This window comes from Accipiter gentilis, chromosome Z, assembly GCF_929443795.1.
Source record: "Accipiter gentilis chromosome Z, bAccGen1.1, whole genome shotgun sequence".
NCBI classification, from domain to species: Eukaryota; Metazoa; Chordata; class Aves; order Accipitriformes; family Accipitridae; genus Astur; species Astur gentilis.
The window spans coordinates 30,812,254-30,839,627 of NC_064919.1; the positions used below are offsets into that span (position 1 = coordinate 30,812,254).

The 27,374-nt window shown below is 36.0% G+C and overlaps 1 protein-coding gene across 3 annotated transcripts in view; it reads left to right on the forward strand.

The window, feature by feature from the left end:
• The window catches only part of CHD1 (chromodomain helicase DNA binding protein 1), a 58,128-nt gene that overhangs the window by 24,192 nt on the left and 6,562 nt on the right, over positions 1-27,374 (forward strand). For all 3 annotated transcript variants that reach the window (XM_049796291.1, XM_049796292.1, XM_049796293.1), the window contains exons 6-32: positions 1,139-1,288; positions 1,577-1,851; positions 3,345-3,570; positions 4,388-4,488; positions 4,740-4,918; positions 5,945-6,072; positions 6,669-6,885; positions 7,490-7,579; positions 8,453-8,643; positions 9,935-10,123; positions 10,440-10,602; positions 13,312-13,464; positions 13,974-14,045; positions 14,888-15,037; positions 15,630-15,778; positions 16,057-16,153; positions 16,239-16,334; positions 17,286-17,462; positions 17,668-17,828; positions 19,163-19,204; positions 19,942-20,072; positions 20,508-20,646; positions 21,386-21,536; positions 22,447-22,569; positions 22,887-23,024; positions 24,959-25,222; positions 25,646-25,786. In XM_049796291.1, the coding sequence (XP_049652248.1) occupies positions 1,139-1,288; positions 1,577-1,851; positions 3,345-3,570; positions 4,388-4,488; positions 4,740-4,918; positions 5,945-6,072; positions 6,669-6,885; positions 7,490-7,579; positions 8,453-8,643; positions 9,935-10,123; positions 10,440-10,602; positions 13,312-13,464; positions 13,974-14,045; positions 14,888-15,037; positions 15,630-15,778; positions 16,057-16,153; positions 16,239-16,334; positions 17,286-17,462; positions 17,668-17,828; positions 19,163-19,204; positions 19,942-20,072; positions 20,508-20,646; positions 21,386-21,536; positions 22,447-22,569; positions 22,887-23,024; positions 24,959-25,222; positions 25,646-25,786 (4,093 nt within the window). The remainder of the gene's footprint in view (positions 1-1,138; positions 1,289-1,576; positions 1,852-3,344; positions 3,571-4,387; positions 4,489-4,739; positions 4,919-5,944; positions 6,073-6,668; positions 6,886-7,489; positions 7,580-8,452; positions 8,644-9,934; positions 10,124-10,439; positions 10,603-13,311; positions 13,465-13,973; positions 14,046-14,887; positions 15,038-15,629; positions 15,779-16,056; positions 16,154-16,238; positions 16,335-17,285; positions 17,463-17,667; positions 17,829-19,162; positions 19,205-19,941; positions 20,073-20,507; positions 20,647-21,385; positions 21,537-22,446; positions 22,570-22,886; positions 23,025-24,958; positions 25,223-25,645; positions 25,787-27,374) is intronic.

Sequence of the window (27,374 nt, forward strand, 5' to 3'; positions counted from 1 at the left end):
TTTAACTATTTGCAGAAAAAGTATTTTAATAAGACATTCTGTACCATTGGCCATGTGCCATCTGTAGACACATACATGTATTTGTCTTGGATGACTGGAACAATGGGAATGTAATTTCCTCCAGGACCCAATGTCCTGGAAGACAGGAAAGAAGAGAGGGATCAAAGCACCGATTCCTAAGCTTCCTGACTGGAAATTTAAGGAAGAGATTTCTTGGTAATATTCCAGCTTTGATGAACATTACCACTGCTCTGGCACCTTGGTCAAGTAGACCTAAACCTGATGTTAGTATAAAGATTTAGCAACATTTCAATAATGTATACCACCTCTCTTTCATGAAGCTGTTAATCTTAAGTTTGCCTGTATAAAGTCAGAGTTTGAAACAAGATACTGTTCATCAGTGGGTAGATCTTTCCTGTTGCAAAGTAGAAGATCTCAGTTAAGCAGGAGCAAGGAGGTCCTGCTGCTTGGTCACGAGTGTCTTATAGTATGTTGCCTGGTTGTGAAGCACTGATTTAGGAGCTCAGTGGGAGCTTTTGGGAGTCAGTGCCACTCACAGGTTACTGCAATTCAAGTTTTTCTGGGTGTTTCTCAGATCTGCTTCTGTTTTTTGATTCCTGTGCCAAAGTTGCTGGTTCTTCACATGGGCCACGGGGACCATAGGCATTAGACAATATGGGACTCTTCAAAGTATAACATAACTGGGCTTTATGATTTGAGCATGTGTAAGTTCTGATAAATATGTATTTTTCCAGTTAGACTTGTTAAGTGCTTTGTTTTCTTGATGTCACGTTGACTTACTTCTTCATGCTGAAATTTATATAGAAATCCAGATTTTTGTTTTATTTTGGATTTTAAATCTACCTCTTGATAACAGAAAACTTAATCCGACTCCCTTTGAAGCTGTTGGGCATTTTTACTTTTCTATTATTCATTGATGACAATTTTCTGTCTCATCAGCTGGAATAACTGTTACGAGATTTTTATTTCTCTGAAGAATGTTGACATTACAGCAGATACCCTGTGGATGAATACCTAATTTAAAAAAAAACCAAAACAACAAAATAAACAAACAAAAAACCAAATTAAAAAAAAAAACAACAATGTAAATTACTCTTTTGTCATTCAATATGTACAGTGAAGACTGGCAAATGTCGGGATCAGGGTCACTATCAGGAACTGGTTCCGATTCTGAATCAGAGGAAGATAGGGAGAAAAGCACTTGTGAAGAGAGTGAATCTGACTATGAGCCAAAAAACAAGGTCAAAAGCCGGAAACCTCCCAGCAGGTAAGTCACGCATTTGGATACTCTGGTACTATTTCTAATAAGCAGCTGAGTATTTACTACCATTGTACATGCAAATGAGAACGTTAATGCTTATTAAAGAAAAATTAAGTTTATTTAAAGCTACATGAGATGTTAATATACTAATGCTTTCTAGTGAATACCTTTTCCTATCTGCTGTAACTGAAAGTGGAGTAACTGAGCATTGATGAAATACATGTATTCAGAAAGCAATACAGAAGATTTATAGTTGTTCCTGTTGAAACATCATTGTTGTGTCATGTCTCCAAGAATTAAGCCAAAAAGTGGGAAAAAGAGTGCAGGACTGAAAAAGAGGCAACTTGATTCATCAGATGATGAAGAGGAAGAGGAGGATGATGATGATTATGATAAGAGAGGATCTCGTCGCCAGGCAACAGTCAACATTAGTTACAAAGAAGCTGAAGAAACCAAGACAGATTCTGATGATTTGCTGGAAGTTTGTGGAGAAGATGTCCCACAAACTGAAGAAGATGAATTTGAAACTATAGAGAAGTTCATGGATAGTCGAGTTGGCCGAAAAGGAGGTATGTTTGTTTTGGGTTTTTTTCTGTCTGTGTCCTTAAGATCCTGGAGTGCATTGTGGTGCAACTTCAGCAAATGTTCTCAGCTGTAGGTCACCTGTGAGGTTTATAAACAGCAATAATTTTAAAGTTCCCAAAAAGTCATCTTGTTCTGTCTTTCATAAGGTTGTTCCCTTTTAAAATCCCTTCTAGGTGTTGCAAAGTAAAATGTAGAAGAATTGCATACCAAAGTAGAACATAAAAATTGAGTGGAAGATAGCTCCATATTGCATGAATGCATACCATATTGTTACATCACTGTTTGTACAGTTTAGTGATACTTGATCAGTATAAATTATATACAGTGGAATGGAGAAAGTGGACTAGATAGAACTGCCTAGTAACATGAACCCTGAAAGATGGTGTGTTTGCAAGGCTGAACCACTGACGTTATGATTTCAGTTATTGCTGTACAAATTGTCTCAATACAGTGCAATGTGTGGAATGATCACAAAATGCATCTAAAATTCAGTGGTGCACTTGCATGTGAACTCTTAAAAGTATTTTGTGAATAGTGGTAGGCATGCCATATTTCCAGCAATAATGGGATGTGTTGTCTAGCAGTTCTGCTTATGTGTTTTGAGTTCGCAAATTAGGATTCTAATTATAAAAGCACACACCAAAAAAAACCCCAAACCCTGGGCCTCTTGCACTTCAGAGTTACCTACCTTTCTCCATTAGTCATACCCAATCTCTAAAGTTTCTGACCCATGTCAGAACTTCGATTCATTCTTCCTCTCAACTTTCTTCTCCCATGTTGTCCCAAATTCTTGCATATCCTGCTCCAAGGCATAGTGTTAACTGCTGTGGTCAAAGCTTCTACATTCTTCCTGCCCAGATGATGTTGCTGCTTGTGCTGTCTTTTGCTGTTGGTACTGTCTGTGGCTTTATGTGGCCCCTGCAGCCTGCTAGACTCATTTCCTTACATGTCTGTCCTCACTGAAAGACCCTGTTTCGTTCTGTATTATGCTTCAGCTGTGATACAGACTGTATTTAATTAAAAATTTTCCCAGGTAAGATAACAAAGGCAGAAAAAGTAGTAGAACATGTTTAGGAAGAAATAGATTTATAGTATCCTTAGTAGGTCATTGATGTCTCAAGGCTGACCAAGCATAATGTCAGATGTCTTTTGTACGCTCAGGGATGAGAGTAATAGAAGACAAGAAGCAGCATTAGTGGAGCGTTCCCTGGTGATTACTTTAAAAACTAGGAATGCAAAGAAAATTCTCATGGGAAAGATAAGCTATTGTAGGTTAGGTACAGAAGTTTTTGTTGCTTTTTTGATTCTTTTGACTACTTGTGCATGTGTGAACATATCAATGCTGTAATTGTACGAATAAGAGTAAAGACATGAGAGCTGTAGATACTAGTCAAATATATGCACATCTAAAAGCATTACTGGTTAACTTACAATAATGCATATTTAATTAAGGCTTATGATGCGGTTTCTTTCACAGCTACAGGTGCTGCAACCACCATCTATGCAGTTGAGGCAGATGGTGACCCAAATGCTGGGTTTGAAAAGTCAAAGGAGGCAGGAGAAATACAGTATCTTATTAAATGGAAAGGTTGGTCACACATCCATAACACTTGGGAAACTGAGGAAACACTGAAGCAACAAAATGTTAAAGGAATGAAGAAACTGGACAACTATAAGAAAAAGGATCAGGAAACAAAACGATGGTGAATATTTTTATGTAGCCTTCCACAATACTTATTTTGTAACAAGGTAGATGTTCTATTGTGTTTCTGAGACCTGTTACCTCTTCTTGAGGGCATAATTTCAAGTGTCTATGCAACAGGAAGACAAAAACCTTAAAAGTTGAAACCTTCTTAACATGTTGCTGTGAGATGATCTTCTGAACCTGCTTTTAGTGTGCGTGTGTGTAAAATTGTACCTTTTACTAATTTTGTTGTTACACTTTGATCAGAGTTCTTCCAGAATCACTGCAGAGATTAATGTTTTCTTTGTGTATTAGCCATTTCAGATTACTTTGAAGAATTCAGTTTTCTTGGCTCAAACCTCCAGTTCAAGCCCAAGAACAAAAACCTGAAGAAATCCATACATTTTGAAGTCACCTTTTTGGTGTTCAGTTTTATTAGTATGTTTAATATAATCAATGAATACTAATGGATTATTAGCAACTTAATCATAAGATAGATTCCTATAGAGTGAGCCACCCTGAATACTGTTCCATGAAAATACCCTGTGAAGTACACTATTTATTGTTGAGAATAGGCATTCTGAATTAACTGCATGACTAGTACCACCTGTAGCTGTAGTACTTGTGTCTCTTGGTAAGCATTCTCAGTCATTAATTACGAGCCACCTAGGCCAGATGCAACAATTTTATAGTAGGAATTTCTAAGTTATCCTTTCAAAGAAGCTCTCTAAGCAACATTCCTGTGATGCTTGCATTCAGAGATTTAGAGTTGCCAAATTTTCTTAGTTTTAGAACTCTATAGTGTAACAAGTGTTGTAAATTAATTCCCATTACAGGCTGAAAAATGCTTCTCCAGAAGATGTGGAATATTACAACTGCCAGCAGGAGCTTACAGATGATCTACATAAACAATATCAGATAGTGGAAAGAATAATTGGTATGTTACAAACTTGCAGACAGAAAACAGTGTTGAGAGTTCTGTATGTTCACTGCTTATATGTTGCATTTGTAGCTAAGAGATTTAGAATATCAGTATCACTAACTTTTTAGTCCAAAACTTCAGGTAAAGAAAAAAGTTGTCATACTGTCTGTGCTATGAAGCTAGCTTATGTTGTCTTATTACCTAGAATTAATGTGTTCATAAGATAAGTATAATGCTGATTAGATATTTCTGGTGCATTTCTTCAGCTCATTCAAATCAGAAATCAGCGGCTGGTTATCCAGACTATTATTGTAAATGGCAGGGTCTGCCTTATTCAGAATGTAGCTGGGAAGATGGTGCTCTCATTGCCAAGAAGTTTCAGGCACGCATTGATGAGTACTTTAGCAGAAATCAATCCAAGACCACTCCGTTTAAGGACTGCAAGGTGAGTATGTAATTTGCAATGGATTTATAATCTGTTGTACTGGGTCTGACTGGGATGGAGTTAATTTTCTTCATAGCAGCCTGTATGGCTGGTGTGTTAGATTTGTGACCTAAATAGTGTCTATAAGACATTAGTGTTTTGGCTGCTGTTGAATGGTGCTTGCAGAGTGTCAAGGCCTTCTCTGTTTCTTGCTGTGCACTTCTCACCATGAGCAGGCTGTGGATGGGCAAGGGGCTGGGAGGGAGCACAGCCAGTACAGCTGACCCCAACTGACAAAAGAGGTATTCCATGCCATTTAATGTTATGCTGAGCGATAAAAATGGGTGGCATGAGCAGGGCATTTGAAGGTGACTGTTGCTTGGAGACTTGCTGGTCATCAGTCTGCTGGTAAGTTAATGTGTGACTCCCGTTGTCATTTGTGGGGGGTTTTTTTGGCTGTGGGTTTTGGGTTTGGTTGGTTGGGGTTTATTCCTTCACCCAGTAAGCTCTTTATTTTGACCTACAAGTTTTTCCTCACTTTTGCCCTTTCAGTTAACTCCCTTGTCCTGCTACAGTGGGGAGTGAGTAAGCAACTGGGTGGCAACTTAGCTGCCAGCCTGGTTCAAGCCACCACATCAGTTGTGACTGTAAAAATGTGAAAATCTTGTATGAATCCAGAGATAAGATATACATATTATGAAATATTTTTTGAAGGTTGTTCAGAACATTATATATATAATGATATATAGTAATACATGCGGAAAATAACACTACTAATAGTAGGTTTTTGGGCTTGTTTAGTTTTGAAGGTTATTTTAAGAGTAAACATTGGGTGAGTTAATGTCACTCCCATTTTGAAATTTAGATTAGCAATCAAAACAATTTCAACTTGCAAATTGCTTGGTGTTTTTATATAGCCTAGTTTTTGTCAATGGATGAAAATTAGACTTGGTGATGCAGTAGATCCCTATTGCTATTTTTTGTATAGGAAGACATTTTGGTAACTTCAGTTGGTAGTAGAACTGATGATCAATTTGCTTTTGACAGGTTCTGAAACAGAGGCCAAGGTTTGTTGCACTAAAGAAGCAGCCATCTTACATTGGAGGACATGAAAGTTTAGAATTAAGAGATTATCAGTTAAATGGATTGAATTGGCTTGCTCACTCATGGTGCAAGTAAGTATACTCTGAAATGAGTGTTTCTGTTTGTAAACTGTAAGCATTTGTAAAACTTTGAAATTGATTTTTCTGTATTTTTTTTGAAGGTGGAGGGTTTCATATAGTAAGCTCAAAGTAGAGGTCTGAGGGGAGTCATTTTATTCTAAGTAGTACCAAAACTTATTCCACGGCTGTTCTCAAAAACAGCTAAGCTCTGTTGTTGCTTTACTTTTAATTTCCTGTGGGGGTAAGTCATATTTTTAAAAAGCAAACAAATCTAAACCAGTAAAATCAGAAAACCCAAAGCAAACTCTTCTGAAATGTCAACATTAGTGTTATACTTTGAAAATTAGACCTATGATGAATATTTGCAAAATTTTTGTGAACTTTATTAATTTAATTAAAGTATTAAGTGGTGGGGAGGAGTTGGAAATTCCTTTTATGGAAAAAGGAAATAAACTTCTTTAAGATGTATAGTTGCAAAACCTTGAAAACTTGTATGAATGGTTTTTGTGCTCAAAAGATAGTAATTTCTTCTTGTCCAATCCCTCCCCTTCTCTATACCACCCCTAAATTTTTGTTGTTGTTGGTTTGTTTTTTGTTTTTTTCTTTAGAGGGAATAGCTGTATTCTGGCAGATGAAATGGGTCTGGGTAAAACAATACAAACAATTTCTTTTCTGAACTACCTGTTTCATGAACATCAATTGTATGGGCCTTTCTTGCTGGTTGTGCCACTTTCTACTTTGACATCTTGGCAAAGAGAGATTCAAACTTGGGCTCCTCAGATGAATGCTGTAGTTTACTTAGGAGATATAACTAGCAGAAATATGGTGAGTATTTCTCTTTATCGTTGGAAAGGCTTGTAGATAAATAAGACTCAATTCATATTCCTATCCTCTGCTAATGTCCTGTATTTCGGTTAGGACTGAGCAAATACTAAAACACTATGTGTTTAAGATGCAAATTGAAAGCTTAGATTTTGATCTGATATAAATGTGTGGGAAAGATTTCCTTCCTGCTTAATAGTGAATAGGATTAAAAATTTATTCTTGCATTTGAGAACAAATTATCTTCTGCAATATGATTATTTAGGTGGATACAGTGAAAATAAATATGTAGGCAAGCCAGTCATGATTTTAATTTATTTCCTGAAAAGTTGTTGGTTTGTTTTATTAATGTGTTTTCTGAATGTTAGTAATCATATCCATTAAAGTAAAAAATGTGTTGTAGAAATTCTTTGGTGTCTCTTCAGACTTTAAACAAAATATTTTTTGAGTGCTTAGACAGGTTTGAAGTTGAGCCTTGTGTATGTTAATATGTTTTGCTTTTGTTTTGTGATCATATTATAGTATGTCACTTAAGTACTGCAGCAATGTAAATGTTTAAATTTACCTCAGTCAACAAGACCTTTTTTCCTCTTGATTCTTTTTGTAGATAAGAACTCATGAATGGATGCATCCACAGACCAAACGATTAAAATTTAACATACTTCTAACAACATATGAAATTTTGCTGAAGGATAAGGTAATCGCACTTCAGCAAGATAAAAATAATGTTTCTGGTGTAGAACTCTCTTTAGACTTGCATGTATTTGGGTTTTGGCCCATTAAATTTACAGAGAGTGTGATAGCTTTTGTTTTGGAAGTATGACAGTGTGTGGTTTGGGTTTTGGGGGTTCATGTGTGTGTGTTGGTTTGGGTTTTTGTTTGTTTTTTTTTAAGCAATTCTAGATTTTCTGTAAGTGTGGTAAGGCTCTCAGCCTTTTTGCATTTCATTAAGTGGGTAACACTTCTTTTTGTCCAGTTTGCTTGGGTTTCTCATTACTGTAATAGTCTCTTCGCATCTTAAGAGCTCTATTTGTTTGCAAACTACTGTCAAGGAACTGAAAAAGAACCCAACCCCTAGCCCCAAAAGTGATACAGAACTCTTGAAATCCCATGTAGTTTTTCTTTGTTATTGTGTATATAGTAGTATGTGTACATGTATTAATACTGTATTCATAGTGGTAGCACGCCGAGTTATTGTTAATTCTTCTAGCAGTATATGGAAATTTATAGATGGTCAAGAAGCAGAACATTTTTACTTTATGTGTTTATACATGCTGGGAAAAAGAGGTCAATAGTGATTTTTTTTTTTTGTCATGTAAAAATTAATATAGGTCAGACTTGTCCTTTTTTTCCTTTTAAACTTAATTTATACTTTCTTGGGATGCTTGCACAACCTTCCATTGAATCTGGCAAATGTAAAAGCCATAATGAGTACTAAAAACATATAGCTGTCCATATTTTATTGAAATAAACCAAGAAGTGATGGTGTTTATTGCTTGATTATACAATGTGCAAAATTACGCAATGTGTTTATTTGTATAATATTCCCCCCCCCCTCCATTTCTTTAAGTCGTTCCTTGGTGGTCTGAATTGGGCGTTCATAGGAGTTGACGAAGCTCATCGTTTAAAAAATGACGACTCTCTTCTGTACAAGACTTTAATAGACTTTAAGTCTAACCATCGTCTTCTTATTACTGGAACCCCTCTGCAAAACTCCCTCAAAGAGCTTTGGTCTTTGTTGCACTTCATCATGCCAGAAAAGTAAGGAAGTGTTTTATGTGATTCTTCTTAACATTTTTTTGGTCAAATTTGTTACTGTGAAGTAGCGTAGTGATTTGAGAATCAGTAGAAGTAGGGAATCGTACTGAAAGATCATTTAAATATTCTATGTAAAGTAGATGCATATATTTTTTTCATGCTGCTCCTGATAAGTAATACTGGTAGCAGTTGTCACCTTTTTCCATTTTGGCAGTCCACAAAAATGATGGATTGGTGTATGGGTCAGAACCTAAATAAATTTGTACCAAGATGCCCAATATCCTGTAGTTCAGTCAGATACTTGGTTTTCCCATACGGTTTGCATACAGTAAGCTTAGTGTATTGACCTTATTTTGTACTGACCTCTGCTTATACCTAAGACAAGTTAGAGCTCATGTGTGAGAGCATATGTTCCTGTTAGACATCTTGTAAATGCCAGGCACCATAGTTCCATTTAGCTTGAGCTATGGATTGTCCTGACTTCTTCAGAACCTTACAAGAAAGCCACTATGGTGTAGTACCCATGCTTCATTTGATCATAAAGTGTATTCTCCTAGTCTGTTAGCACAGAGGATAGTTACGCTTCAGCTATACAAGCTATACAAGCTGCAAAACGTAGATTGGGTAGCCTCTTGTTCTTTTGCACACCCTCCAGCCATGCAGCTGTTTTTTCATGCTGCTCTTGATAAATGTAATAACAGAATTTCTGGAACCATAGAATCATAGAATCATTTAGGTTGGAAAAGACCTCCAAGATCATCAAGTCCAACCATCAACCATGCCCACTAAACCATGTCCTGAAGTACCCTGTCCACTTGCTTTTTGAATACCTCCAGGGATGGTGACTCAACCACTTCCCTGGGCAGCCCGTTCTGATGTTTGACAACCCTCTCAGTAAAAAAAATTTTAACTAGTATCTAACCTCAATCTCCCTTGCCTCAACTTGAGGCCATTTCCTCTTGTCCTATCAACCATCTTGGCGAGTATCCTTGCAGAAAAAGAAAAATGTTGGGTCTCCACTGGACAAGTTAAAATTCAGTAGTTTTCATTCTGTAAATGTGTTTGGAAAAATTCCATTCTTCTATTTACAGGCAAAGTATTTGGAATTTCATGTGAGATGAAAATTCAGAAATTGATAAGTTAAACAGAAGGGAATGGGGAAGAAATTCAAATGTTTGTGTGCTCTTGTGGTATATTTATACACGTTCTGTGTTTGTGTTCTCTTCTTGAATTTTGCATCTTCAGTCATTCACAGTATGTCATTATTTTGCACTTATTGTTTATTATGTTGAAGGTTTTCCTCCTGGGAGGATTTTGAAGAGGAACATGGCAAAGGGAGAGAGTATGGTTATGCAAGTCTTCACAAAGAACTTGAACCATTTCTGCTGAGAAGAGTTAAAAAAGATGTAGAAAAGTCTTTACCTGCTAAAGTTGAACAAATTCTGAGGATGGAAATGAGTGCATTGCAGAAGCAGTATTACAAGTAAATAGCAACACTTTTTAAATTGTGCTGGTTTAGTGATATGTCCACATGAAAGTTACTGCAGTATAATAGATTTTTATAATGCAATTTGAACTCAAGGCTTCTAGGGTTTCACAACAGTAAAATTCTAGCAAGCAAGGGCTCAAGAACTACACTGGTCTAATGTCTATTCATGTAGCTTCTTTTATTTGGCATATTTGTACATTCTTTTGGGAGCTGCTTTTTTTCTTTAGCTTGTTTATATTTTGAGAGCTTACATCTCTCTTGCTTCCACATACAGTTAGAAATTACTTACATTGTACATCTTATGTTATAGGTGGATTTTAACCAGGAATTACAAAGCCCTCAGTAAAGGTTCAAAAGGCAGTACCTCAGGCTTTTTGAACATCATGATGGAACTCAAGAAGTGTTGTAACCATTGCTACCTCATTAAACCACCAGATGATAATGAATTCTATAATAAGCAGGAGGCCTTACAGGTAATGTCACTTTTTAATTAAGAAAGGAAAAAAAAGTTCTATTTGACATCTGTAATATTCACACAATTTTATAGTCCTCTGGCAGTTGATTAATTTTTATTGAAGTATATTAAGAAAAAAACAAGTTCTCTGGAAAATGTGCATCCTGGCTTTTACAAGTCAGTGAATTGGTTTTTGTTTCTTAAGTGGAACTGAATAATTGATAGATAATTGACTAAATAAAATATCCCCAATTTTAATTACAATTAAAGTAAAAAGGAAATGGCTTGAAACAGGCTGTGTATTTTCTCACAAAATAAACTTGATCTGTTTTTAGCTCAAGTCAAATAAAGCAGCTAAGCAGGTAAATGTAATGTGAATGTGTGGTAGGTTGACCCTGGCTGGATACCAGGTGCCCACCAAAGCCACTCTATCACTCCCCCTCCTCAGCTGGGCAGGGGAGAGAGAATATAACGAAAGGCTCATGGGTCCAGATAAGGACAGGGAGAGATCACTCACCAATTACCATCATGGGCAAAACAGACTTGACTTAGGGAAAATTTAACTTGATTTATTGACAAACAAATCAGAGTAGGGTAATGAGAAATAAACTCAAAACACCTTCCCCCACTGCTCCCTTCTTCCCAGGCACAGCTTACTCCCAATTTCTCTACCTCCTGCCCCACAGCAGCACAAGGGGATGGGGAATGGGGGTTGGTGTCAGTTCATCACACGTTGTCTTTGCTGCTCCTTCCTCCTCAGGGGGAGGACTCCTCACTCTTCCCCTCCCCCAGTGTGGGGTCCCTCCCATGGGAGACACTTCTCCAGGAACTTCACTAATGTGAGTCCTTCCTATGGGCTGCAGTTCTTCACAAACTGCTCCAGTGTGGGTCCCTCGCAGGGTCACAGGTCCTGCCAGCAAACCTGCCCCAGCGTGGGCTCATCTCTTTCCAAGGGCCACAGGTCCTGCCAGGAGCCTGCTCCAGTGCACGCGTCCCACAGGGTCACAACCTCCTTCAGGAACCCACCTGCTCCGGCGTGGGGTCATCCATGGGCTGCCGGTGGATATCTGCTCCACCGTGGACCTCCATGGGCTGCAGGGGGACAGCCTGCCTCACCATGGTCTTCCCCATGGGCTGCAGGGGAATCTCTGCTCTGGCGCCTGGAGCTTCTCCTCCCCCTCCTTCTTCACTGACTTGGGGGTCTGCAGAGTTGTTTCTCTCGCATGTTCTCACTCCTCTCTCCAGCTGCCATTTCTGTTCCGCAGCAACTTTGCATTGCTGATGGGCTTGGCCTTGGCCAGTGGTGGGTCTGTCTTGTAGCTGGATGGCATTGGGTCTGTCAGACATAGAGGAAGCTTCCAGCAGCTTCTCACAGAAGCCACCCCTGTAGTGCATGGCCCCCCTGTCCCAAACCTTGCCATGCAAACTCAATACAGAGTGGAAAAGCATGTGACTGGTGGTGATACACCAGCAATCTATGCGATAGGAGAAAGTCATCTGCAGAATGCTTTTAAGCCTTTTTTTAATAATCAGATACTGTTCTTTGTATGCCTGCGAACAACCAAAGTGAAAGGAAATGAAAGTAATAAGCATCCAAAGCTGAAAACAATTACCACTACTAAAGATGGTCTGTTGGTTTTTTTTTTGGGGGGGGGGGGGGGGGTGTGGTTTTTTTTTTTTAAGGTCAACTAATATTTGTACCAAAACTGCTGCGAAGCACAGCAGCAGATAAGATGACTGTTGGTGGTGGTGCAGTTTATACCAACATAAATGTTTCTAAAGATGATTTTTTCCTGTAAGCTTTCAAGTTGATAATTTAAATACCTTTCCAAAGCTACTAGTTTGTGCAGTGGCAAATATTCTTGTCCCTTATGGCTTAAAGAATAAAAGCACCTAACTGAAAACTTAGCACTCCCCAAAATTCTGTCCCAAGCATCTTCACCTAAAGAGGCCTAACATTTTCAACATTAAGTTTCACATTTGCTGGCGTTTCTCTTCTAGTTACTCCCAATGGAGCTGAGAAGGCTTAACAGGCTTTAGGTGGGTTACAATGTTAGGCACCACAAATGAGATTCCTTTTACTTTATATTGCCTGAGAAACTTCATTGATGGGCTTTGTTTAAAAATACTTACAAGGATTAAGCAGCAGTACCTATTTCTTTTCAAAAGATTGGAAGTGAAGAGATAGTAGTACTAACATAGTTTTTTCTCAGTCTTATATTTTACTGGTTACCAAATTTTATTTTTTATTTGGCAGAAAAGAATTTGTGCCTACATCATAACTGCTTAAATTTTTAAGCCCATATATTTACTTCATGTTTTGATGAGATGTTAAGATGTGATTTGAAGACAGGAAACTGAACAATGCATTTCCTTTAAAAATATGTGAGTTAGTAATGCTGTTGATTTCAGTTAGAATCAGCTAAACACAGAGTAAACTTTCATGTTCAGTTAATGCTGCATGCTAGTAAATTTATATAGCAGTGTTGTCTTATGGTCACATGAATTTGGTGGGGGTTTGGGGTTTTTTTAGGTCTAGGAGACTATATATAGTATGCATGTTTTAAACTATAAAATTCTTAAGGAATGTCAGAATTTACCTTTTTTTCTTTTTCCTTCCACAGCAATAGAAAGAAAAACAAACCTCAGATGAATGTCTAATCAACTGCAGTATGTATTAGTGTTGAGATAAATTTATTTTGTAATGTGTGTTTCTTGGTTTTTGTAGCATTTAATACGTAGCAGTGGGAAACTAATCCTTCTTGATAAGCTTCTGATTCGTCTGCGAGAACGTGGCAACAGAGTTCTGATTTTCTCACAGATGGTGAGGATGCTGGACATCCTAGCAGAATATCTGAAGTATCGTCAGTTTCCCTTTCAGGTAAGAAGCTTGGTAGTAGCCAATAAGCTTTGATCTTGAATATAAAAAAAAAAAAAAAAAAAAAAAAAAAATCTTTACTGTGAGGGTGACAGAGCACTGGAACAAGTTGACCAGAGGTTATGGAATCTCCATCCTCTGTGACATTCAAAAGCCACCTGCGCATGACCTTGGGCAACCTGCTTTAGCTGTCGCTGCCTGAGTAGCAGGGTTAGACAAGACGATAGCCAGAGGTCCCTTCCAATATCAGCTGGTTTGTGATTATGTGATCTGCACCACTTTGCTTAAGAAAAGATACAAGAAAATGTGTTCTTTTTCTAGAAAGACTGTGAATTGCTATGTGCTAACCAGTATTTTGAAGTGAAACAGATGAATTAAAAAAATTATGTGAAGTATTGCATTACTTTTTTTCCCTTCACATAACAGTTTTGGCAGTTGAGAATTCAAGTTGCTCTGATTTTGAATATAGTATAAGAATTTATTTTTTTAACTATAGTATTGAATCTCTTTAGAGACTTGATGGATCAATAAAAGGGGAATTGAGGAAACAAGCACTAGATCATTTTAATGCAGAAGGATCAGAGGTATGGTATCTTTTTCCTAAGGAATCTGTTTTATTTGTTCCCAAGAAATATAAAAAAAATTGCACAAAAAATGAAGACTGAAAAGTGAGTTTTATTTTTTATTTCTTTCCCAACAATTCAGAATGTTCTGTATGGTTTTTTTGGCCATTACTGAGCTAAGATCTACATGGAAATTCTCAGGATTCATTCCTGAGTGTAATGGTTTGCTATTTCCTGTAACTGTACTGAAAATTGGGATTATTTTTTTTTTAAGCCTGTTTAACTTGTGTTTCATATGTTGTTTTATTGCATATTGCAAGCTCCTTCTGCAGTCCTTCATGGTTGTCTCTGAATGAATAATTCTTTATTTTCTACTGGCTTTTTCACCTTGTTGCTTATCACATTTTCATATTGTTCATGAATATGTTTAACAGCATTGAACCTGGCAGAAGACTTTTAGCTTCCTGTCTCTTAACCAGTTACCTGTAGGCTCAAGCGTCTTCCCTGCTCTGGCATGGCTGCTTCGTTTTCCAGGGCTTGGGGTAGGGAGTGTGGGAGAGGGACTTTGTAACATACAAGGCTTTAATGGAAGGGGTTTTGTACTTTTTGGCCAGTCTTTGGTTGGGATTTTTTGATTGGTGATCATCTTTTAGGATGCTGCTTCCTTTAAACTGTTGAGAAGTCAGTAACTATTTATAAAAATATTGGTATCAATGTTTGCTTTATGCTTAAAGAAGCTTGGAATTGGTAGTATATGCTTTTTTTAGTCTGCACCACAGACTGCATAAACAAGCGTCATATTGATTCCTTTAAGAATATTACAACTATTGTATATAAAACTATTTCTTACTTTATGATTTCAGGACTTTTGCTTTTTACTGTCTACCAGAGCTGGAGGATTAGGTATCAACTTGGCATCTGCTGACACTGTAGTTATATTTGATTCTGACTGGAATCCACAGAATGATCTGCAAGCACAGGCTAGAGCACATAGGATTGGACAGAAGAAACAGGTATGCACATTCACCTTTATCTCAAAATGTGAAGGAGGATTCCATGCAGTAGCTTGTCCACTCAGTCTGCACCATTCAGTCTTCATGTATTTTTGAGAATAACTAATACTTGCTGTGTATGTCTAAAAATGTTAGTAATGCTCATTTAACTTTCTTTTTTTAAAATCTCCCTATATGGAAAGATAATATGGCAGCTGTGTATGGATGGGAGAGGGAGAAGAGTTGTGGGCTTGCCTGTCCCCACATTGATTGGCATCGTGTCATTCTAGAAAATAACTGCTATGTCAGGCACATTCCCCTTGCTTATGTATTTCTTGGTTCTCTTCAGGTTTCTTTCTTGCAGAAGACATACAGTAATAATTGGACATAGGATAGTTTTGCCTGTGGCAATGCTTGTGCCAAATCACTGAAGTTTAAAAAAGACAGGTCTAAGAGTTTATTTCTCTGGTTTCTTAAAACACTTATGTAAAGACTGTGGTAACATGATTGAACTAGTATTTCATATTTGAAAAAGGTCAATAAATTCAGAACATATGTAGTGAAGACTGAGATTTCTCCTTGTTGTTGCTTACTTTTTAAAAAATATTCGTAGGTTAATATCTATCGGCTAGTCACAAAAGGATCAGTAGAAGAAGATATTCTTGAAAGAGCCAAGAAAAAGATGGTGTTAGATCATTTGGTAATTCAGAGAATGGACACTACAGGGAAAACCGTACTACATACAGGCTCTACTCCTTCAAGGTATATTTGTGTTTATTTCCATACCAGTTTACCCTTGGGTATATTTGACAGGTAAAAATGTAAGTTATCTCACTAGGTTAATGAAAGACAAAATAAGATTAAGTAAAGATGCAAAGTATATTGTCTTTGTAGATTTTCATTTGCATATGAAATACGTATTTTGTTTTTAAAATACAGGGTTTTATTTAACTGTAAAAACCTTAATTGACTCATGATCATAGAGAACTTTTTCAAGTTACTAACATAAAATGTTTTTCCTGAAACATCCTTTATTTCAGTTCAACACCTTTTAATAAAGAGGAGTTATCAGCAATTTTGAAGTTTGGTGCTGAGGAACTTTTTAAAGAACCTGAAGGGGAAGAACAGGAGCCCCAGGTAAGTAGTGTTACTGAGCTAGATAGGTAAAACAACTGAAAATATGTATGAATTATTTTGTTGTAAAGAGAAAATTCTTTTTCAGGAAATGGATATAGATGAAATCTTGAAGAGGGCTGAAACTCGGGAAAATGAGCCAGGTCCACTAACTGTGGGAGATGAGTTGCTTTCACAGTTCAAGGTATTGCTCTGTTCCCTCTCTCCTGCCATAATGACACTTTCCATTATAAACGGTACTGTTTTTCTTTTGTGTAGCTATCTGCCTCTTCCTTCTTATGATATAGATGCCTCAGTAAGTGAATTCTGTATCTCTAATAAAATGTCTTTTCACATGTACAGGATACCTACCATCAGTAAAAACATTTAAAAATACATGATGTATTTTGCTAATAAAATAAGATATATTTATGAATGTATTCATAATAAGAATTCTAGGTAGTTTGGTGTTTTATTTATTGCCTTTGTTAAGCAGCTGTGTATTGTTGAATGCAAAATACAAAGTTTGCATTTTTTAGTTAATGACTTCTAGAAACAGCTTTAACCCTGAAGTAAACTTGAATTCCAGGTATTTTAAGTATTATCAGTTAAACATATTATAATCTGGATGCCAAAAAAAAAAATGCAGAGCATGATGTATTTGTTTAGACCAGCATATTATTAAATAGGTCTCCTGCTGATTGTTCATTTGCAACATACTTTGATTTCTACAGTGTATTAATGTTTGGTGAGTTTTATATTACTATAGGTTCACAGTAACTCAGGTATTCAAATGTTGTTAGCCCTATTTTGAAGGAAGTGAAACAACAATCATACAGCTATCAGGGAGGTGTTTCATTATGTTACTGTATTAGTCAGCTTTTTCTTTTAAAAGATTCTCATCTTTTCCCATCTTAGCCCATGCTGCATGGAATCTGTCTGTTTCATAAATTAATAAAAATACTTTCATTAAGGACAGTCTTCCATGAAGCATTTTGTATGTATAAATTTTATATATATTCTAAAAGAATAGCATATATAAAAATACATAAAATATGTACTTTAGAACATTGTATTCCTAAAATATTAGTTGCTCAATCTTTTTCAAAAAGTCATGTATTGATTTGATGAAAATATGTGTATTCTGATATACAAGGTGGCCAACTTTTCCAATATGGATGAAGATGATATTGAGTTGGAACCAGAAAGAAATTCAAGAAATTGGGAAGAAATCATTCCAGAAGTCCAGAGGCGAAGAATAGAAGAGGAGGAAAGACAAAAAGAACTTGAAGAAATATACATGCTTCCAAGGATGAGAAACTGTGCAAAACAGGTGTCTCTTGGTTCTGACTGACTTGTACTTTTTATATTGCTATTGGTTTAGTTTCTTTGTTGGGGGTTGTTGTTGTGTTTTGGTTCTTAAGTTGTTTGGTTTGTTTTTTTCTCCTTTTCTGAACACATATTTTTGACAGGCTAGGTAAAACTTTGTTTATGGTTGTTAATCACGTAGCTTTGAACTACCTATTCTGAAATTCCAGATCAGCTTTAATGGAAGTGAAGGGAGACGCAGTAGGAGCAGAAGATACTCTGGATCAGATAGTGACTCTATCTCAGAAAGAAAACGGCCTAAAAAACGTGGAAGACCACGAACTATTCCTCGAGAAAATATTAAAGGATTTAGTGATGCAGAGATCAGGAGGTAAGATATGGGGGGGACATGCATATTTAAAGGGACAAGAAAATTTGTGATGATGATGATTATTACAGAGCTAGAAAGTATAGAAGGCAGTCTGTTTTTCCTGAATTTCTTTGAAAATTCTTTTGTTCTAGGCATTTAATATTTTACCTTGTGTACTTTGTTGTGCTGACATAACGAACTGTCATGGCAAGAATTTGAATTCATTTTAATGAGGGATAAAGTTAGGTTTGAAAAATACTCTTGATTGTTTTAAATTTGTTAATTCCTGCAACCCATGAAGACAGTGATTTTAAAAGCCAGTTGTTACAATGGGTGAGCTTTTCTTTTAACTTACAAGTGAAATAACCTGCTTCCCGTCATTTTATCTAAAAACTGCAGTGCTGAAAGAATATTTAAATCCTTTTGGTGACAGCTACAGAAATTTGAGTGGATTTTGTTTTCTTTTTAAACTTCTTGACACTGTAATTCAATTAATGTTGTATCATGCTTTTTTAAACTAAAAAAAAAAAATGAAATCCTATTTGAATCTTGTACAGCAGGTCCTTTCAATATTTGGTGCTAAAATATTTTTTTTGTTAGAAGGAGGAGGAATTGTTGCAATTTACCTTTTTGGGTTTGTGAAATACTACTTTTGCTTCTGAAATTGAAGTATGCATGTTTCTCTAAGAAGTTGTAAAGCTTTCAAAATATTTTTGGTTAGAGAAATAACTTTAAAGATCCTTTTTGCCTTTCCATTTCATCTAACAACACAGTGAATTGGTTCTTTTTTCAAGGCTATTCTTGTGCTTGGACTATCAATTTGAGGCCTTGATTGTTGAGGAAATTTTCTTTCTTTTTTCTTAAAATTATTTTTATTTCATTTCCTTCCTATTTTGGGTAACTCCAGTTTCTTTCCATCACTTACACATTGCTACAGAGAGTATCTTTCATGTCATATTTCCCAAAATCTCAAATCAGCTGCTGCAGATTGCTCCTTTTACTATATAAGGCATAACTTAATGCCTGAAATCTCTATTTACTGTAAATCCACATTAAACTCTTATGATTAGACACATCCAGCTGCTAAATCTTCTGTCTTGTGAAATTAATAAAGCAATTTCTAAAGTAAATTGTACCTTCTATTCTTTTATTTACATCAGTTCTTAAACCAATACTACTCTGACTTTGTGTTATCTGGATATACTAAGCTGCCCTACTCTCTCAACTTTTTTTGTTTTTTTCCCCATTGTCCCTATAGAATTATACTAAGATCAGTTATTGTATTAATACAATTTTAAAACCAATTTAGTTAGTTAAGCATACATTTAAATGGCAAAATTATTTTCTGTTACTAGGTTTATCAAGAGTTACAAGAAGTTTGGTGGCCCTCTTGAAAGGTAAACTTGTTTGATTATTATTTGTGTAGCAACTTGATCTTGTTTTCATAAAAGTTAGAACAATATGCAAGAAACCTTAGGCTGAAGAGAAAATACAGTGCCTAGTCTTTTGCCTTGAATATAACATGACTTTAGCATAATATCTTACCTTTCTTCATGTGTGGTATGTTCATGAACAGCCACACAACAGACCTCAATTTGCAGCACTGCTTACTTTCTTTATACTTTTTACCTGCTGTCTTATCTTCATTGGTAATAATCATTTGGTTGTCTTGTTTGATAGCCTGTTGAAAGCCTATCAGTTTATCCACTGTGACTGTCAAAGTTAGTTTTGCCTTTTCCGTATTGTCAGTTCTTATTTTTAAGCTTTCTTTGTTATTCTCTATTTTAAGAAAAACTTCCCATTCTTTTTTTCTTTAAAAAATATCTATATATTTATATATAGAGATATATCTATGAACATATATATAAAATTATTCCTTTTTCTTTTTTTGAAGAAATGTACAGTAATTAGCACTGTAGGGTTAGGGTCCTTTACAGTTCTTGTTGTATTGTCCTCTGATATCTGTATCACTTCCCCCCCCCCCCCCCCCCCTTGGATCAAAATTGCACACAGCATAGCAAATGCAGGTAACTGATAACTTACATGATCATTTCGCCAGCTTCAAAGTTTGAAGGAGTCATTCACAATCACTAAAGTTTCAGAGCTATACAAATGTGTATTTGTTTTATTACAGGTTAGATGCTGTAGCTAGAGATGCTGAGCTAGTTGATAAATCAGAGACAGATCTTAGACGTTTGGGAGAGCTTGTACATAATGGATGCATTAAAGCTTTAAAGGACAATTCATCTGGACAAGAAAGAGCAGGTACAGTGTGTTCAGGGAGCTTGGGGAGCAATAAAAAAATGTCAAGAAGTCTGAATTACTCTTGCGCTGTGATCATAATAGAAAACAGTTCTGTCAGTTTTTCGGGGGCAAAATATAAACACTTTTGTGTGGGCATGCTGGTTGATTTTAAAAAATGGATATAGTAAGATGACTCTTTTTTTTCCTCTTTCTGTGTATGAATTGTCATTGGAGAATGCAGTATGTTTTTGCTTGACTGTGGAATTTAAAAGTAATGTGTTATTATCTGGAATACCTTTTGTTCTGGAGCTTAATTCAAGCATCTGGTTAAGAGAAGGTCATTTGGTATAATTGAAAATTTGCTGCTGTAGCATCAGTCTTACTACTTGTCTTTATGTTTTTCTGTATGATAATCATAAAGGCAAATATTTTAACAGCGTTGTCACTTATTTTAAGGAGGTAGACTTGGGAAAGTTAAAGGCCCAACATTCCGAATCTCAGGAGTGCAGGTGAATGCAAAGCTAGTCATCTCTCATGAAGAAGAGTTGGCACCATTGCACAAATCCATTCCTTCAGATCCTGAAGAAAGAAAAAGGTATTGGGTTTTGGTTTTGTGTGGGTTTTTTTGGTTTTGGTGGGGTTTTTAAGGTAGTAGTAATGGAGATAATTTTTCAAGTTTTATTACTTTTTTTCAGACAAATTTGACTCAAAGCACACTGTGACAGCATTGTCCTTCTATTCCTGTAAGCAGTAACCTGCTCTACATCTGTTCTTCATTCTCTCTTCCCTTGCCATAGAAGCCAGTACCACCTCTGGCTTCTCAGTTGTATTCACTGGGGACCTGTGTTCAGTTACTAATAATCAGGACTAGAATTGAGGCTTGCTGAGGAGCTGCTGTATGTCATCGCTGTGTGAGGGCAAAGCAGTGTCTGTGAAAGCACAACAGCAGTTGTTTCTACCCTCTGAACTTTTTCCCTTGCCACCCTGTGTATCACAATCCCTAAACCATCCACTTAGCAGTTACACTTGGATGATGACTTATGCTTTTATTCATGGTTAGGCAACTCTGTGATGCAGCTCATGGCCATAGACAGATATCTGTTCCTCATATTTTAGTCTTGATCAGCTTTAAAACACATTTCAGTGCTGATATCAATAAATATTTTATGGAAATGTTATGAAAATATAACGATAAATATTTGGATTAATTTTCTAAATATACCAGCATCTCAGCAGAGAAAATAAATCTAGATACATCACTTTTAATATGTTCCCTTCCCCCTTGCTTCAGAAGTAAAAATCCCTTATTTGTCTTTATAATTTATTTCTGCTAGATATGTCATCCCATGCCACACCAAGGCTGCTCATTTTGATATAGATTGGGGTAAGGAAGATGACTCCAATTTGTTAATAGGCATCTATGAATATGGTTATGGCAGCTGGGAAATGATAAAAATGGATCCTGATCTCAGTTTGACACAGAAGGTATGTCATCTACAACATTTCATCAAGGACTCTTCTTGTTTAGGTAATAATGCAACTAGGAACAGTTACTGAGAGAGCTTATTTTATGATGTCTGAAATTTTAAGGTCTGTATTGGCTGAAGTATGCCTTCTTGCAGTCAATTATGTTGCCATATTTCCATGTAATTGGACCTCTGTCATTTGAATTTTTCCTCTCTACTCTACATGTTCTGGTTTTGTCCATTTTGTGTTCTTGAACTTTTGGAAGGGAGGTTTTTCTAGAGATTTGATTTGGTTTCCCCATACCCACTTAATCACCAGGTTCTTCACCTGAAGCTGTCTTGTATTCACAACATGAGAATAGCTGTACTAGTGAGCAACAGGTATTGAGGAAAAGACTGGAGTGAAGTAAACTTTGTGATAGTACCAACAACCTATAGCTTTGGGATTTGAGGAGCCAGGGTTGTGTCCAGATTAGGTTAGTAATGATTCCTACTCCTGCTGTCCATTATTTTGCCTGTTCTTTGAAACTACCCATTTATATTTTTGGCATCTGCAATACCCTATTCTGCATTTAGAAGATGAATGAGGAGACAGAGACAGCAGTTCTGAGGATTACTGGTACAGGAGCTCAGAATTCTTAGATAGACTATCAGAGTGGAAACGGAAATCTGTGGCTGATTTCTTGAGTTTGTTTTAAATTTTAAGGCAATTTCCAAGACTCTGCATTGGCTGCATGATTGGAGAGAAATGAAGACATTTAAGAAATTCTCCATTGCTTCAAGCATGCTGGCATATTTGCTATGTATAGTTGAAGTGGATTGTTTTCTACCTTTTACGCAGCTTTTTCTGTTCTGTGTGCTCCAGGCTAGCATCTTTCAAACTCGATAATATGTACTTATAGCCGTGATACTACTGTTATTCTCCTCAGATTTTGCCTGATGATCCAGATAAGAAACCCCAGGCAAAGCAGTTACAGACCCGTGCAGACTACCTCATTAAATTACTGAATAAAGACCTTGCAAGGAAGGAAGCACAAAGGCTTGCTGGTGCAGTAAGTAAAATTTGGCATTCATTAGTGAGATAAAACAATAAGCTTATGGACATGTCAGCTGATCCTTTTCTTTTTCTTATTTAGTTCTGCTCTTTTTCTTTGTGTAGTATTACTCTGTATTGCTTTTCATATTACATGAGCCTAACTACTGTTGCACTGTGCTCTGTCTCCAGTTCTGAGAAAAGTGGTGGTCATTAGTACCAATAAATAAAATAAAATGAACTCTCTATTTGATGTAAAAACAAATCTGTTTTTTTGCAACTGTGGTGCAAAGATGCTTGTCAGTTGACATATTAAAGAGGCCAATTTGCTTTCAGGGCAATTCAAAGAGGAGGAAAACAAGAACTAAGAAGAATAAGGTAATAAAGGCTGCAAAAATAAAAGAAGAAATAAAAAGTGATTCTTCACCACAACCCTCAGAAAAATCTGATGAAGATGATGATGAGGATAGCAAGGTAAATATCTTTCATATGGTAAAGATGGCTATTCAGTTCTTCCTGTTAGTATCAGTTTTTATTTTGTCTTCTGTTTGACTTAATAAAATCAAAGCACCTGAATGTCATCCTTTTCTTGTGGCCACTACAGTTGATGTGTACATCAGGACAAGCACATGGAAGACTGTATGTATTTAATGATAAGCCAGTAACTGAGGAATTATGAGTAGTTTTCCAAATTAAATTATAAAAAAAATGTTGTGGTCTAATTACAAGTGGCATTGCTCAGTTTCAGCATTCTTTAAAGACATTAGCATTGTATCTGTTAGAAATGCAAGCCTAACGTAACACACAATTATAAACCTAAAGTTTCTATCTAATGTGTTCTAACTGCTGATAGTGATTTCTCAGGTGAAGTTTTTTATCCAGGCTCAGGAAAAAAATGTCAAGCTCAGTTAGAATGATCAGCATGAATAAATGGTATTTCAAGACTTGCATGTGAAAGCTCCTGTATATGTCATAGCTTTCATTATCCAAAAAGACTATTTAACTGACTATTTAACCTTGCTGCGTTTTCTTACTTTTGATGTGTTCCTTTAGGCCTCTACTTTTGTTGGGTCTTTTTATGTCGAACATTTATCACACAGCAGAAACCATTACAGATAAATTAGGTGAAGTTTAGGGTCATGTCACAGCTAATTTTATGACTTTGGAAGTAGTTGAAATAAGTTAGTGCAAATCTGTATGTATCATTAAAATACTTCTTACTTGGTTTAAGATAAACTAAATTAAGTGTCTTGCATAGCCATCTTAAACTATTACAAACCATTGTAATTGTCAACTCACTCTAGATGAAAAAATACTTATGTGAATACATAGTTAAAACTAAGTCAGCCTTAGAAGACCTGTGATAGATCTATAAAAGATAGTTATTTTTAACTAAAGCATTCCTGTATGTATTCAAATGGTACTATGAGGAATAAAATGTAAAGGCAGAAAAAAAAAATTGAAAGTAGACTGGCTTATGTTTATAGATCCAATAATTTGTCTGGAATGTAAGACTAAGAACTGTACGTGTTGTCACAACTCCCAATAAATTAATGTAGGCAACTGAATCCTAAAATTAAGCAAATTAAATGTTCAGACTACTTAAAAAATGAGTGTTAGACTTCATCTCACTCAAAACAGAAAATACTGCCAGTCAGTTGATTGACTCGTTACGTTTTGGGAAAGTGCCTAGAATGCTGTCCCCTTTTGTCCTCTTATCATCCAAAGATGATAATAATTCTTGCACCTGTATGTAATACTTTTGTTACTTATTATAGTATTTTTCTGTGTCTGGAAGGATTTGAGTTTCCATCTCAAGACCTTGTAAGTGAATATTATAAAGACAAGTGGAGTGGTATTTTGTTCACCCTCAAATAATTAATTACATGGGCTCCCATCAGACAATCCGTAGCTAAGACTCTTTTTTAAGCCTAGTAAAAAGAACACCTCTGGAAAAGAGAAAGTTGGGACCCTGTTACCTTCTCCTGTGAGTGTTTAATATGGGATTGGTAAAAAGTTACAGACAGAGGTCTTCTAACATTCCCATTACTTGAGTGTCCTGACCAATCTGCTCAGTTTTGCAAGACCTACTTCCTTTATAGTTTTTAGCTCTTCGGAGCCTAACTACCTTTTAGAGGGACAGAATTCTAAGTTAATTCTAAGTTAAATGGACATAAATTCTCACCCCCACTATCACTGCTAAATCAGTGCTTTCTTTGTCACATCAAGGAGGTGAGTGAATAGTTCTCATCTTTCTTTACAACTGCATTCAGTTCCATTTGATACATATTAAATCTATGTCCAAAAGGAAGAAAATGCACAGATAAAGTATGTTTTAATCAGATAGTTATGAAACTTGTATAGATAGGAACACATTTTGATGTGACATATATGCTTGCATATTGCAGGATGAGATTGTTTCCATGAAACAGCCACATAAAAAAATTAAAGCAGAAAAAGAAAATGAAGAAAAGCCTGAGCCAGATACTGGTATAAAGAAGGAAGCTGAAGAAAAAAGAGAGATAAAAGAAAAGGAAAATAAGAGGGATTTGAAAAGAGAGAAAAAAGAAAAAGAGGATAAGAAAGAATTAAAAGAAAAAGATACTAAAGAAAAGAGAGAAAACAAAGTGAAAGAATCCACACAGAAAGAAAAAGAAGTAAAGGAAGAGAAGGTAACTAGGTTTATTTATCTTATATAGCACTAGAAAAAGCCACTAGGTATACATAAATGATTTTGAGATTAAAAGATATTTTGGATCTGATCAGTTGTCATTTCCTTGAAGTCTTTTACAACAGCTAAGTTTTATTTTTACTACCTGAAACCGTGAGGACAGGCATTTGAAATGGGAAATTACGTCTTCAATGATACATATCTTAGTTGGACTGAAAGTACAAGTGTGTGCAAGAAATTCTTTTATTCCTTTTCCATTTTCCTTTTCCATCCTACAGAGAGAGTAAATGGTACTGTCACTGAATATCAGCATAGTTTTTATTCTTATTATTGAAGAGAATGCAGTAGTTAGGGGGATTGTCATATAGAATAATTCCAGAGCCAGAATAATGTTTACTTGAAAGTATTTATATCTTGTTCTTAGATAAATGAAATCAAATCTGAGAATAAAGAAAAAACTAAAAAAATTCCATTGCTGGATACTCCAGTTCATATTACTGCAACTAGTGAACCAGTTCCTATATCAGAAGAATCTGAAGAACTGGATCAGAAAACTTTTAGTGTGGTAAGTCCCTTTTTGTAAGTTAGTGTTTATGCTTGATAGTCTAAATGAGGGCAATATCCGATGTTCTTGATTCTGATACTGGGCACAGTAATGCAAGTGAGCTTTTGCTAGTGAAGTCTCAAATCAATGAGTGTTATTGACACTGTACTAAAGTAATTTTTGTCTTCATTCCAGCAGTTTTGTGTTTACTGTATTTATGCAAGATAGTATGAAAACTTACCCAGTAGTCTGTGTGCTGAATAGATTTAGAATACAGACTGTAAAGATATATCCTCAAGAATAACTTGTGTATTCTGCTTTTTAAAGAACACATAAGAATGAACTTCAATGCAGTTGTTGGAGTCTCTGCCTTCTTCTTACCTTATATGTCTTTCTTCTTTGTAAGATAGCATGAGAAATTAAGTTTCAGCACTTCCCTCCTGAAGTATTGCCGACTCTATAAATTAGTAGACACAGCAAGGAACAAATGCTAAAGCCCTTAGAAACACCTTGCTGGAGTAGTGTCTCTGATACCAAAAGAATTTTGTTTAATCACTACTTCTGACTAAGAACAGAATCAATATTAGAGGAAAAAAGGTACATATACACAATTTCTGTAAGGTTTTATAGGTTGGCTGGGGCCTCTGGAAAGGTAACAGTGAGTTACTTTGAGCAGCTCCTCTCTGTGGGTGTTTCATTCAGATTTTGACAGTTATTTGTTTCTGCCAGCCAGGTTTATTGGGGCTGTTGTGGGTGCTGGCTGTGACATGCAAGTATGATTCTCTTGAGTATGGCAGTGACTAGTCTATGTATGGTTTTATTCTAAACATCAAGTAACTCTCCTGTGATTTCCAGGATGAGCCTCGAGTGATTCAGGTGGATATGTTTGTGTGGCTAAGTGACAGAAAATCACTTGATATCCATGTACAGTTATGTTTTTCTGATCACTTCTGTATTTAAGCAGTACACTATGTAAGCTGTCTTTTAAAGGCTACTTTAAGTTGTGGCTAGTGCAATATGTAATGCAGCTCCTTAATTACTTAGTGGTATGATCTGGCAATGGAATAGTTTCCTTGATTTTTCTGAGCTGTCCCTAGATGCTTACATGGTAATGGTGATAATCCATTTCATATGATTCCAAACATTTGTTTAGTTTTAAAAAACAAACAATATTTTTGTTTTTGGTTGGTTGGTTGGGGTTTTTTTGTTGGGGTTTTTTTTGTTGTTTGTTTTTTTTGTTTGTTTTTTTTTTTTAATCTGCAGACTTCCTTTTGTTCTTACTGGGAGTAAATCTAGGTTGGTTCTGTGTATAGAAAAACTTTTTTTTGTCCAGGCTTTTTGTTCTGGAATGTACTTTCTATCATTATGACATGATCAGAAGCGGTCTAATTAGAATATTTAACTACACTTTCAAATGGAAATTACTACTGTGGGTTGTAGGCTTAACAAATTTGGCTCTTTGTGACAAGGAGAATATGCATTTCATCTGTTTACCCTGCTATTGTAGTTGGATGGTGTTCCTAAGCAAGTGTCTAATTTAACTCATGCTAACGAGTTTTATCTGGACTTATTATTAAAACATGTGATTCAGAGTGTGAAAATTCAAGAA